Raw genomic sequence first — 14,142 nt, 5'->3', positions numbered from 1 at the left:
CTAAAATCAACACATGGTATATGAACCATGGGAATTGGCAGACACTACCAATCAAAATTCTTTTGTTTTTGTTTTATGAGGGCCAGTTCATCAGTGTACCCCTGGGTCTGTGTGACAAAGAGGAAGAGGAAAAAAGCTGGCAGAAATTCACAAGGCCTCTTCAGGTTAAAGTAAATCACATGGCCAAGGGTGACATGGCAGGGACACATGCAGGACACATGCTCCATCTACAGGAGGTCCTCCAAGGCCTATGGCAAGGATGGGCAGGGAACAAACAATTATGGATGCTACAATATTCCCGGCTGTCTGGATAACTGTAATTGACCAAACCCCAAACTGGGACATGTGACATGACTAAGTATTTTAATGACTTATGTATGTGTATTTTAACATAATTCTCATTGTAAAAACTTACTTATTAAATGCTTACAATATGCCATGTGTTGTATAGAACTTTATATAGTACATAAGTCTCACCAATCTCCCCCATCCTATGATACAGATACTGCTATTAACCACATATTGCAGATGAAGAAACTGAAGGCTAGAAAATTGTTTATCAGATGGGATGCCTTGGACACAGATTCGGAGAGTTGAATAGCGATGGCTAGTTGCTCAGTGGTCTCCATAGATCCATCTACAAGGAAGTGAGATGACCAGAACTGAGCAGAGGGAGGAGTTGACCTGCAGGGCCTCAGCCAATTCCTGCAGGGAGTTCTGGAGCTGGGATGACCTTTCGGGATTGTTCTCAAATCAAGGCGAGAGGGTCCCAGCCAGTCTCCAACCATGGGGTTCTGGCTCTTCCATATGTGAGTGGCAAAACCCTAACTCAGGAGTATCCAGACCTCTGAGCCTCTGCAAACTGGCAGGGGAGTGATTGGAGTTGAATAGGACATCTGTTAAAAGCACTCATCAAGATCCCTGGTATTTAAGAAATGACCTATATGTTGACAACATTTGAGTTTCTTGTTTTTACTTTTTAATTATATAATATCAATAATGTAGTAAGACTCAAAAATCAGTATTCTTCAAGAAGAATTGTTATTTTCTGGGAGGGAGTACTTTCCTTCAGAATAGCATTGCATTGATCCTCATTTTTGTGTTTTGTGTTGACCTTGGTACCCAGGAAGCAGGAGGCTAGGCCACAGTCTGCAGCAGGGTGCGCTGTGTCGGAGCTGCCCAGGGAAGGAGCAAGGTTGTTTTGGGGGCCACCAAGCTGCCTTTGTGTGTCTGCCACCTCACCTATTTTGTATGATTCTTGATTGACTCTTTGTGACCCATCTCGTGCCTGTAGTTTCAGATCCTAGACAGCTAGGAAGTTTCCTTTCATTTGTTCTAATTTGTCTCCATCCAGTATTCATAGTATTAATAAACTGAGGGGGGAAATGACATGAATAATGTTCACGGCAGGAAAAGGAAAGAAGACGTGGTTTTCTGTCTGGGAAAGCTTGGCAGCTGGGCACATGCACTGAATTCATTACCTGTTTCCTGAGCCTAAGTGATTGTGGTTCTGAGACGTGCTCCACAGGGGCTCCCAGGTTGAGCTCCAATCTCTTTTAACATCTACTCCTTTGGGAGGCTAGGCTAGCCAGTCAGAGGAGAAGTTGGAAGGGGAAAGCAGGAGAGAAGGAGGGAAGGGGTGGAGTTCTTTGTTTCTCTCCTCCAAGCTCGGAACAACTTGCCATCTTTCTGGGCGATCTTGGTTATTCCAAGCATGCTCAGAGCTCTGGACTGGAAATCTGTCAGTGCTTCTTTGCCTAAATCATTTTCCCACTCCCATTCACTTTCTGATCATGATACCTTTTCAGTATATCAGAAAACAAATATCCAAGACACCAGAATGTTATTGCTTAGGCATAACTGATGGCTACATATACAGCCAAAAACACACACTAAATATTTGCATCTTCTGTGTTCTGGTATAAATTTACAGGACTGCTCTGTGGTCCTGAGTACAGAACATCTCTGTTAGCATAGAGTAGGAATTTGAATGCTACTGAGAAACAAATAAATAATAATGTTCTTTTACATCAGATGTGGCTTATAAACATGATCAAAAGACTGTCCTATAAAAGCAATACACATATAAATCCTTAGAAGAGCATTTTCTAGTGAGAAATAGTTTCCAGGATTTTTTATTGTCTGCTGCTCCATTTCTACAAGGTGGCAAAGCTTAAGAGAAAAGTTTCTAGATATTTATCTTATACTGCAGATCAAATACCAGAACAATCATTAGCCAGGAAGAAGGCCTGAATATAGACACAAAGGGAGGAAATCTGAAAATAAATTGAGTTTTGCAGTTTACATACTGCTTTGCTATGTAAAACCCAGGGAGTAGGTGAGGCCAGCACTCTTTGTCTACTATAGTATCATTTTTTTCTACATATGTACCAGCACCTGATCAACAATTCTTATTGGGCATCAGGTCTAACTTATATTATACAGATGCCTTGAATTCCAAGGCTGGACTATAAGAAACCAGGTGGCTCTAATTTTGTGTAGTTGAATGAATTTGACTTCTCTACTTAAACCTCCAAATGTGATAACTAAGGCATAGGTTACAATAAAGGGAGAAGAAAACTGTGGTAGCCCAGCAAACTGACTCATTCAGGAAAAGAGGGAAAGTGAATTCTAAAGTCACAATAACATTATGTCTCCTTTAGAACATGATTGTCATTCTATTGCCCTCTGTTCCAAATGAGACTCTTTCGTCCCTTGGGCTCTTGAAAAAGTTCTTGGGAAGAAAATTTTTACCCCAAGTTATAGTGTAGCTGGGGCTTCCCTGGTAGCTCTACTGGTAAAGAATCCATCTGCAGTGCTGCTGCTGCTGCGAAGTCGCTTCAGTCGTGTCTGACTCTGTGCGACCCCATAGACAGCAGCCCACCAGGCTCCCCCGTCCCTGGGATTCTCCAGGCAAGAACACTGGAGTGGGTTGCCATTTCTTTCTCCAATGCATGAAAGTGAAAAGTGAAAGTGAAGTCTCTCAGTCGTGTCCGACTCTTAGCGACCCCATGGACTGCAGCCCACCAGGCCCCTCCATCCATGGGATTTTCCAGGCAAGAGTACTGGAGTGGGTTGCCATTGCCTTCTCCGATCTGCAGTGCAGGAGACCCCAGTTCGATTCTTGGGTCAGGAAAATCCCCTGGAGAAGGGATAACCACTCCAGTATTCGTGGGCTTCCTTTGTGGCTCAGATGATAAAAGAATCAGCTTGCAGTGCAGGAGATCTGGGTTCAATCCCTGGGTTGGCAAGATCCCCTGGAGGAGGGCATGGCAACCCAGTCCAGTATTCTTGCTTGGAGAATCCCCATGGACAGAGGAGTCTGGTGGGCTACAGTCCATGGGGTTGCAAAGAGTCAGACCTGACTAAGCACAGCACGGCACATTGTGCAGCTGGGACCTAATATTCAATTACTGAGTAGCCCTTTCAGCAACTGTAAGCTCACTTTGTTCCTTTTCTTCCTAGGCTGTCTTGGTTTAGACTCCTGGAGTCTGAGTACCTCAATCAAAGTACAAGCAATGAAGGGTATCCTCCAACAGATCCTGTTCCAGGAATCTGCCCTGCAAATCCCACCCTAGTCAGTCCACAGAGGGTTATGGGCAGGAAGGAACAAATGAATAAGAGTTAATAACAGCCAACATTTATTAAGCATGCACCATGTCCCAGCAGGGTTCTGGGCTTATATACAGTACCTCATGCAATGCTCACAGCACCAAAAACCATAGTATTCTTATTTATGGATGAGGTAGAGCTATGTGTGAGATATGAACAGCCAGTCACTGGCACCATTTATGAGTTTGGAGTGGTTTCCCTTACCATGATTCTTTGTTAGCAGGAGCCGTCACATTGATGAATGTAATCAGCCCTCACGATAATCCAACCACTAAACATTATTTTTCCCACTTTTTCCATTGGAGTAACTCTGACAGAGGTCACTTTCTCAAGGTCATGCTTAGGGAAGGACAGTATCTGAACCCTTCTGAAGCCTGTGCTCTCCCACCCCACAGTGGCATGCAGCATGCACATTTTTAAAGAGATTCAATGACTGACTTCCTATTTAGTCATGCACATATAAGCAAAAAACCACGACATGACCAAGAAATACAATTTTAAGATTCCACCCTTTTACTAAAAAGATGAGTGGATAACGCATCGTGTTAGCAAGGAGGAGAAAAGGCATTAGTTTTCAAAGAAGGTGATGTGGGGAAAGGAGTTTGCAATTTCCAGGAGGGATGTTGCCCCAGCTGCTAGGGGAAGGATTTTGTATCAAGTACAGTGGTAATGACTGCAAGTAATGGTGAGCTCCTGTATAAGGATTAAACTGTAGGAGGTAACTTGTCCCCCACATAACAAGAGGCCTGTGGTAGGACACTTCAAGTGTTGGTTCAGATGCTAAAAGACGCCGATGGAACCTGGCACTGTCTCCTTTCACCATCCTCCCTTCCCATGTTGATCTTCGCTTCTTGAGAGTTCCAAAGCATCTGCCATAAAGTTGGGAGGAAAAGAGAAGAGGCTGCACCAGCCTCACTGGTCCCATGTTAGCAGAAAAGCAGAAGCTTTCTCAGCCCTCCAGCCTCCAGCCAGCTTCCACTTAGATCTCATCAAGCAGCTGTGGGTCCCCTGTGCGGTGTGGAAAGGAAGAAGAAAGTATACCTTGCTTTAGGAGGCTAGTGTGGAGAGGAGCTGGGGTGGGCTGTGCTTGGGAGAAGGAAGATGTGCTTGGGAGAAGGTTGATGAGAAGGAGCCTCATCCTGCCCTTTGAATTCACCATTACATATAAGTGACCCCGGGCATCACAGGTGCTCTCACCCTTCCTTCCCTCAACCTGTTAACTCTTCATTTTTTCTGCTTTTATCCCAGTAGCACTTTGGGCTAAATAGTGTTGATAAGTATCAGATCACCTGAATCACTATTTTTTTAAATTTAAAGTTAAATAAACCATTATTGAATTAATTAAGTAATTAATAAGATGAGGGGCTTCTAGGAAGATACCAGCTGGTAAGGGCCTTTGACTATAGCAGCCAGAAGTTTTCACTGCCTCAGAGGAAACACTCCTCAAGGGCCTCTAGAAGGAGTAGGGATGCTGCTATTTCCAGAATCTTCAGGTTACAGGTGTTGGCTCAGTGGCCCAGCTGAGACAAGAGGAATCTGAAAGGGCGAGGGCTCTTGGATGAAAACCACCCTGTATGGCTGCCTCCTGCAATGAGAACTCTATGGTTTCCTTCTTTGTCTCTGCAGAGCCAGCTCTCCCAGGCGCTGAACGGGCTGTCAGACAGGGCCAAAGAAGCCAAGGAGTTCCTGGTACAGCTGCGCAACATGGTCCAGCAGATCCAGGTATTGGCAGCAACCAAGGCAGAAAGCAAAGCCATGTGCTAAGATGTAACTGTGTACCTGGGATGTGGCGGCGGGGGGTGGGGGGGAGGTGGGTGTTTACTTGTCTTATCTTTTATTTTTATGTTTCCTAGGAAATTTCCTACATATTTTTTTTTCTGCTCTTTCTGTTCTAATATATGCAAACACACATACAGACCAACTTCAAATATACCCCTTCTCAAGACGGTTACATTTCCCCAACAAGCCAAGGACATAACCCCAGTTTCCAAGAGGTTCCCATCTTCCACACTGAGCTCCTAATTCTTTGCTGCCATGCATTCAGAAAGATGTCTATTTCTTTGTGGATTCAGTCATTATTGTTGAGTTTTCTGAATCTATATGTTCCCAAAGCACCTTGCAAAAATTATATCTTATCTAATAGTAACAAACAGGTCACATTTTCTCTTTTTTATGTCTTTCTTTCCTTCCTTCCTATCCCATAATAATGCTTCTCCTCTACCCAGATACTTAAATATTTTTCAACCATGATTCCATGGTAACTATAATTTCAGATTGCTTTATGTGGACACAGTAACCAACAAATCACTTGGCATTTGAGACCCTGTGAACTCCTACTAGAGCTGAAGGGGAGAAACCATTAAATTGCATGAAATGCTAAAATAATGACCTTCTGCCCTGTTTAATGTTCTTACATTTTCAGGTTTGCCTCACAGAAATAACCCGAGCGCTGGCCTCCAGTAGCTTGACTTTCTGAGTTAATATCTAACCTATGTCAAGGCAGAAATGGCTTTTTAAATGTAAGCCAGCCTTCTAGAGCACCTCACACTGATTTTTTTTGCCCTTTGTTGACATGCAAGCCCCTGTTAACAACCTAACAGTTGTATATTTCCTTCTGCTTTCCAAAACAACAAAGTTTATCAATTGGTCCCTTCTTTGCTCCTGGCATAAAGTGTGCAGCCCCAGGCTCACCCCTGCACGTCACCTCTTCATTAGAGCAGAGCTTTCTTTTACTCTATCAGAGCCTTTACTGAAACAGCTTCCCCCTCCCTACCAATAATAACCTGCTTGGTTAGAGAGCTCTGCAGTGATGATTTTCAGGAGTCTTCTGTGAGAACTCAAAAGCAAATTACTATGAAAGCCAAAACTTAATATTTGTAGAAGTGATTGCTCAAGCAGTTGTAAATGCATGCCTTATACAAAGACCTTGCATTTGAAACAGCGACCTAATACCTAACTACTGATCCTTACATTAGGAGACACAGTTCTGGATGACTGAGAATTAATTTAAATTTGATAGGCTAAGCTGTTCCTTCATTTCTAATCCCCCAAATTTTACAGCTTACTCAGTTGAGTACTATTTTTTCAATGCTATTACTGTACATGTAACAAGTATTTAGCTCTCATTGGCTGTAAATTACAATTGTTTTCCAGATTATGGTTGGAGAATCAAAGCTACATATATAACTTATTGAAAGGATTACCTCTAATGAATGCTTATAATTTAATGAGAGAATTGCTTTTAAAAATGTCTGTAGCATGGCTCAGTGGATAAAGAACCTGCCTGCAGTACAGGAGACACGGGAGATCAGGTTCAATACCTTGGTCCAGAAGATCCCCTGGAAGAGGAAAATGGAAACCCACTCCAGTATTCTTGCCTGAAAAATCCTATGAACAGAGGAGTCTGGCAGGCTTCAGTCCAAAGGGTCACTCTGTTGGACACGATTGAGCAACTGCACACGCATGTAAAAAAAATTTAGATCCAGCATTCAGTTTAAACATCGTGGGAAAGTTATGATCCATTTAGAGCATGGTTACTGTTCTCCCACAAGCTGACTTTCACAGCAGGCTGATGCCTGTTACATATACCGGTGATTCTTCACTGTCTACCTGCACTTATTTCTTGCTTTTTTTAATGAAAGGAGCAAGTGTTTTGCCCATGACTATTCGTCTAAACTTCTGTTGTCATTGTATTATTGTTTAATATTGAAGACCATTGCCATCTGCTTTCTTCTTTCTGCCTCTAAATTCAGTGATTCTTTCGCTCTCATGCCTCAACAATACCCGACTCCCTCCGGCAACCAGCCTTTCTGAATGCCACCTTCCACCATGCACAGCTGGCCATATGCCAGCCCTCAAAGCAATTCATGTTCAACTCTACAAACTAAAACTTTATTTTACTTGATATAATTCAAATTGCAGAGATGATTTCCTCTTGCTAAAAACACATGTATTAAGTAACATTTACCTCTTTGAATCTAAAGTGAAACACTATCACTGCAGAATAAAATTTATTTTGTTATTTATAAAATGCATGTGTGCACTGTGGGCAGGGCTCCTCTTCCTTCCCTTCAGCGGGGCCTTCCCCCCACAAGTGGACTGGGGCTCTGCTGTCTCTGGCAGCCCGAGGCGCCCGGTCACTTCGCCGCTGAACACTGTGCTCGCTCACACAGGAGAACAGCGTGGAGTTCGAGGCCTGCCTGGTGGCGCAGTGTGATGCCCTCATTGACGCCCTCAACAGGAGGAAAGCCCAGCTGCTTGCCCGCGTCAACAAGGAGCACGAGCATAAGCTGAAGGTGAGCGCTGCACCCTGTGGGGGGCGGGGCACCAGGCTTCCGGGTGAATGCCCACAGCCTGGGGTGGCCAATGAGGAGCAGGCAGGCCCCTTCACTCGGCACTCACTCCTTTCTTTACATCACTGATACTCATTGAGTGGCTTTTATAGGCCAGAAATTGCCCTGGGTACAAACATAATAAACAAATCCAAATCCCTGCTTTCATGGGGCTTATATTCTACTAGAAGGAATAAACAGAAGGCAAGATAAGTAAGTAAATGGGGGTTGAAATTTTAAACAGAATGACCAGAATGATGATGCAGAGGCAATTTTTTCAATTGGGAAATGGAATCTGTACTTTTCAGAAAACAAACAAGATTGTCTTCACTTGTGAAGCAAACTATGTAACTGAACAGCTGTACAGACTTTGGTCATCACACAGTGAATCAATTGATCACAGGTCTGGGGTCCTATTGGCAGGAGGACTGGTCCTCCCGGAGACATCTGCTTCCCCATCTATTGCCCCCTTGGAGCAGGGCAACAACATGTAAGAGCAGGCTGGATAGACATAGATGGGCAGCATCCAGCAGAAGGAAGCAAGAAGTAGCCAGAAGGAGCACATGCATGCCCAGCAAGCTTCAGGGTGGCTGCCAGTGGGTGGAGGGTGGGTAGTGTGCCATGCTGGCCTGTGGTTGGGGTGGAGGCAGAAGTGAGGTCTGACCTTAGGTTCTCTGCGGGGGTCAGGCAACCAGTGTCAGGGAGCTTCAATACTGTACAGCTTAGAGTAGACACAGCCTTGGAGGAGCTGGTGGCTGGTGAGCAGCCCAGGAAGTAGCAGATATCCCCAGCAGGCTTGGAGCAGGCTTTAGTCCCTGGAGAAAAAGAGGAGGTTCCATTCTAAAAGTGTGGGATTCCAGTAGGAGAACCAAGGGAGAGTTTCAAAATGAAAAACTAAGAGAACAGACATTACAAGATTTGGGGCTAAAGCTTGGTGACCGAGCCAGTGCCCAGTTCACGGTTACTAGAAATAAGGCAAGAAACCAGTTGCTATCTGGGGCATGAGAGCTCAGCAAGACGTGCAGCAAATGGCAATGTTGAGTCCTGAGCAGTGGAGTCCCCTAGTCCTTAACCTGTGCCCACCATGCTCCAAGACTCAGGACCCAGAGAACTCCACTGTGAAGATGGGGAGCCAGGCAGCATGAAAAGAGAAGCATTTCCCCAGGGAAGCTTAACAGTTCTATCCAAAGGCAAGGGAAACCCCAACACTAGTTTACTTCTTTAGGTTCCCTCCTCTGCTGCTCCTCACCCGCAGTTCCCCAATACACATTTGGATCCACATACAGGCTTCTTCCCTTCCCCAAAACCAGGGCAATGTGGCTGGAATAGAAACCTTTCTCCACTGCCTTTGTGACTTACCTACCTGGCACTCTAAATTTACCTGTGTCATGGAGGCAGACAGGAGGCTGAGCTGTGACCATGGGGTCCAAGCTAGAATGGACTCATGAGAGCTGGGCCCTACAGTGAATTTGGCAGCCTGACCTCGCTGGTGCTGTACGGGGCCATGTTGGCCAGCCTGACCTTGTTGGTGCTGTATCATTGGTCGGCTTGACCTTGTTCGTGCTGTGTCATTGGTCGGCTTGACCTTGTTCGTGCTGTATTGGGGCCTTGTTGGCTGACCTGACCTCTCTGGTGCTATATCCGGGCCATGTCCCTTTGAGCGTTCCTGATGTGACAAAACAGAGCGGTTGCATCATGGAGAGGCTCAGCAGATTCTTTGTTAAGGAAAATTGCATGTCTTGAAGTTGGAATCTGAACCAGAAGCTAGGAAAGAAAAGTACACAGGGAGTGAACATTGAGAGAGCCTTAGTTCGTGGGCTTGAACAGTGAACCAAAGCTAGGGATCTTACTGCTCCTTCCAGGGAGGCAGTCGCTGTTTCCTGATGGTGAATCTAACTGGAAGACCTTCTCAGGTTTGTCTTAGAATGAACACAAGCCCCCAAGGGTTATCACACCAACCCCAGCCCCATGAAGGCTTCACGCTGAACTTCAGATAATGGAGGGAGCACTGGGCTTTCCTCAGGAGCCTCCCCGCCCCTTCCAATGACGTGTGTGGTACTTGTCTCATAAAGTACTCAATGAGGCCAAGTTTTGCTTGAATGATTTTCTCTAGCTTATCAATTTCCAGGCTCCTGTCCCTTAGTGTCTATGATCAAGTTATTTTCTTTTGAATTCTATAAAGGACCATGGGATGTGTTTCATGGTAACATACATAGTCATTCCTAAAATGTGAGAGAGATAAGTAAGGCAGTATTAAAGATACTTCAGGAAAAAACGTTTCCTGAAGGCTGTGCTATGTGGATGTTAACCTTGTACATTTGGCTGTAACAACCTGGGAGATGGATTTAAAGCCATAAGCCTATTCATCTAAGATAGTCAGATGAGGCTTGAATGAAAAGTTCTTCTGAAGTCACCATTTTTTATCCAAATTAAAATCTAGAAGTACTGTGGACTGTGATTCTGTAGTTAACCAGGTAGCAACACAGAATGAGCATGCTTGGTGACCAAGCCCTGGCTTTCATAGCAGTAAGAGCTAACATTTGGGGATACTTCCTTTGCAGCAGCAATATACTAGTTGTGTTATAGGGATCGACTCCTCTGTTCCTCACCACTCTGGGAGGTCATTATTACTGCTATTAACATTCTAGAGATGAGGAAACCATGGTACTGGTTTCCTTGATTGAGAACTGATCCTGGGATCCAGAATTCCTGTCCTGTTAACCTGGCTTCAGAGTCCAGATTCTGGACCATGGCACCCTACAGCTGTAGGGTAGTACAGTGCAGAGAGAAGGCATGTGGGGACATGCCTAATCCTGTCCCCAGTCAGCCAGCACCTACCTAATGCACACCTGCTAGGAGCCGAGTGCTGGGCTCTGGGGCAGGGGAAGAAGGACACGAAGGTGACTCAGAATTAGGGGCTTCCAGTCCTGTGGATGGGAGAAGGCGATGGCACCCCACTCCAGTACTCTTGCCTGGAAAATCCCATGGACAGAGGAGCCTGGTGGGCTACAGTCCATGGGGTCACTAAGTCAGACACGACTGAGCGACTTCACTTTCACTTTTCACTTTCATGCTTTGGAGAAGGAAATGGCAACCCACTCCAGTGTTCTTGCCTGGAGAATCCCAGGGACGGGGGAGCCTGGTGGGCTGCTGTCTATGGGGTCGCACAGAGTCAGACACGACTGAAGTGACTTAGCAGCAGCAGCAGCAACAGTCCTGTGGATGAGATCAGTCACACCCACAAATGACTCCAGCACAGACAGAGAGCAAGTTTCCAGGAGAAGGTTGCCCATGTCATTAGAGCTGTGAGAAGGGCAAAGTTACTTCCAGCTGAAGGGGTCACAGAGAGCATCATGGAAAAGCAGGCATTGGAGGAGCCCAAACTTTGGGAGACATGTGTTGATGGTGGTGTGCATTCTTGCCTGAGGGAAGTGGCCAGGCTATGAGGGAAGAAGAGGGTGGTCAGCACTGTGCACCCTAGTCTTGCTCTATGCAGTTAGTCATAGGGACCGATGGGTGTTTTCTGTTTCCATCACCTGCTCTGACATTACTAAAAAGATGATCACTACAGCCCTTCATTTTAGCACCTTTCAGAAACCCAGAACCTTTATTGTTATAGTGGAACTTAAAATGTCATTTGAACCACAGACAGTATCTAAACTCACAGCTGTCTACGGGTAATGAGCCAGACAGCTGGGATTTCCCCTCTGATAGTGGACCAGCCGTTTTAATGTGTAGCCATAAAGTTTTAACTTTTTCGTTAAAGGGCATCTCTTTTGTGAATCACGGCAGATGCTTCCCTGACATCTTTAAACAGAACACGGTTAACAGTTTGTGTTAAGTCACAGGGGGACTATAGTGGTGACTCCTGGTTTTCTCTACAGGAGAGATGTAAGGGCAACAATCTGGATAGATGCGGGGAGCCAGGACTGAGGAAACACCATTTACCCTAATCAAAAAGTACAGAGGGGCATGAAAGCCACCAGCCTAGGCTGTGCCATGGATGCAGGTGGAGATGATTCAGGGACAGCTGTAACGCATTGCGGGGACCCCGTGGCCAGTGTCGGTCCATCAGTGCTGGTGGCCTGCATGGTCAGGGACCTCTGAGCAGAGGCAGCTGCCTGCCCTCATTCCACCCTGCCTAGGGTGGAGTTCCCTGCCCTAGATCCCAAAGGGCGACAGAAACCAGAGACAGGTGGCTGGTTGTCTCCCACAGCAGCAAAGCTGTTCTGTCTTCTGCCTTCTGTGATTTGTTTCTCTGCTGTTTTCAGCTGATTGTATCTGTCACTGCTTCTAAAAACAGGCAGTGCGGCCGTCACCGTGACTGCTGATGCCAGCCTCCACATCTCCCTCCCTCTGCTTTTCTCCTCCTGCCTCTTTCCTTTCTTGTCACTTCAGTTGCTACTCAGATTTGTGAGAAAAGACTGGCCTTTTATAGACATCACTTGCCAGGCACAGTACTTCTTTTTGTCTTTGTTGGCTAGCCCATCACTCACAGTCCGGAGGGGATAATCTTATGGTCTTCCGCTTCCCTTTGGCAGAGTTCTCTGGGGGCCTGCTTTTTGCTGACAAAGAGGAGAGTTGTGTGTGTGTTTTTCTGGCAACTTTCTCTTCTTGAACCATCCAAAAGGCTAGGGGAGCTGGAAAGCCATGTGCATAAAGACAGTCTTTATAATCCACTCAGGCTCCTCTCTGAAAGAACCGATTGCTTGAGCAGATGGAGCAGTTCTGGTTCTGAGGCAAGATGGAGCCGTGTGGTGAGGAGCCCAGATTCTGGGTCATAAGAGAACGGGATGTGAACACTGTATCACTTGCTGGGTCTCTAACCATGGACACGTCTACAGCTCCATTTCTTCCACCTGTGTGGAAAATAGGACTAGACGTGGTCAGCACCACCTAGGGTATTGTAAAGCCCTTAAAGCACAGTACTCAGAATGTGAGCTTTATTGTTGTTGTTATCACTGGATATCTTTCCCAGAAAAGACCCCGATGATGGGAAAGACTGAGGGCAGGAGGAGAAAGGGGCAACGGAGGATGAGATGGTTGTATGGCATCATTGGCTCAGTGGACATAAGTGTGAACAAATTCCGGGAGATAGTGAAGGACAGAGAAGCCTGATGTGCTGCAGTCCATGGGGTCACAAAGAGTTGGACACGACTTAGAAACTGAACAGCAGTCACTGGAAGACTGGAAATATAGTCTTACTCAGAACACGGAGGAAGTAAGTGCTCCTGGTATTTTCCATAATACCAGAGTTCCTATTGCAGAATTAACCTAGTGTGATTAATTATCTCTGAACCTAGGAATGGTGACTTGAGTATAATTCATTACCACACAAAATAGTGCACTAAGTTAGCTATTTTTAAAAGCTAAAAACAAGACTTTGAGGCATATACAGATGTGACCTTATATTAGGAACACTGTCTAAATTACAGTAATACTATTCTGTGGTTTGAAAAAACACTGGAAGCCAAATACCTAAAATTTCAGGATATGATAAACTAATCAAATGTCAGAAAGCTACTGGAGGGAAAAAATGCTTTTTGAGCTTTCAAAAACTATTACTAAATCACATTTAATGCCATGGACAATATTCCCTCTATCAGCAGAGGCAGCTGGGCCCCTAGGTTTCATGTCTGAAGTGTGTGTGTTGTGTCAACATCCTTCCCAGGTCTTCCTTGGCTAAATAAGGCTTTAAAATATCCTCATTGTCTGTGATCCTCACAGGGAATTTGTGTCAACATTTTAAAAGTGCCATTAATGGGATCTGTGCTCTTTTCAGGAACTTTACAAATGTCATTTTTCTTTTGATAAGCCCAAAGAAATATCTGAGAATTATTTTTATTTATGTAACATTCAGATTTGAAATAACTCCACAATCATCTTACAAGTGTTCTTTCTCCAATATTTTAGAATGAATTTGTGTGTTGAATAGTACTAAGTGATGGATGTCTTCTTGGTCCCCTTGCAAGTCTAGATCCTCTTAAAGAAAAAAAAAATAGTTATAGTTAGTCAAATACATTCTGAAAAAAATCTAATCTTTAATTTCCATGTGTGGTTGGTAAGTTAACATACCAGTGACATTACTCAGTGAGAATGCTGAGGGATAATGATAAAAATGATAAAACTGACTGCTTATTAGAGCTTCTACTTTTATAGAGGGCCTTCATGTCCCAATTGTAATTGTCTATAGAATGCT

At 44.9% G+C, this 14,142-nt stretch overlaps 1 protein-coding gene across 13 annotated transcripts in view; it reads left to right on the top strand.

Moving 5' to 3' along the window:
• TRIM9 (tripartite motif containing 9) overlaps positions 1–14,142 on the top strand; it is a 117,847-nt gene that overhangs the window by 56,161 nt on the left and 47,544 nt on the right. For all 13 annotated transcript variants that reach the window (XM_027553735.1, XM_027553733.1, XM_027553731.1 and 10 more), the window contains exons 2-3: positions 5,239–5,334; positions 7,785–7,907. In XM_027553735.1, coding sequence (XP_027409536.1) covers positions 5,239–5,334; positions 7,785–7,907 — 219 coding nt within the window. The remainder of the gene's footprint in view (positions 1–5,238; positions 5,335–7,784; positions 7,908–14,142) is intronic.

Source organism: Bos indicus x Bos taurus, chromosome 10 (assembly GCF_003369695.1).
Source record: "Bos indicus x Bos taurus breed Angus x Brahman F1 hybrid chromosome 10, Bos_hybrid_MaternalHap_v2.0, whole genome shotgun sequence".
NCBI classification, from domain to species: Eukaryota; Metazoa; Chordata; class Mammalia; order Artiodactyla; family Bovidae; genus Bos; species Bos indicus x Bos taurus.
Note: the sequence above shows the minus strand (reverse complement) of the source record. Positions and strands in the feature narration are given on the sequence as shown.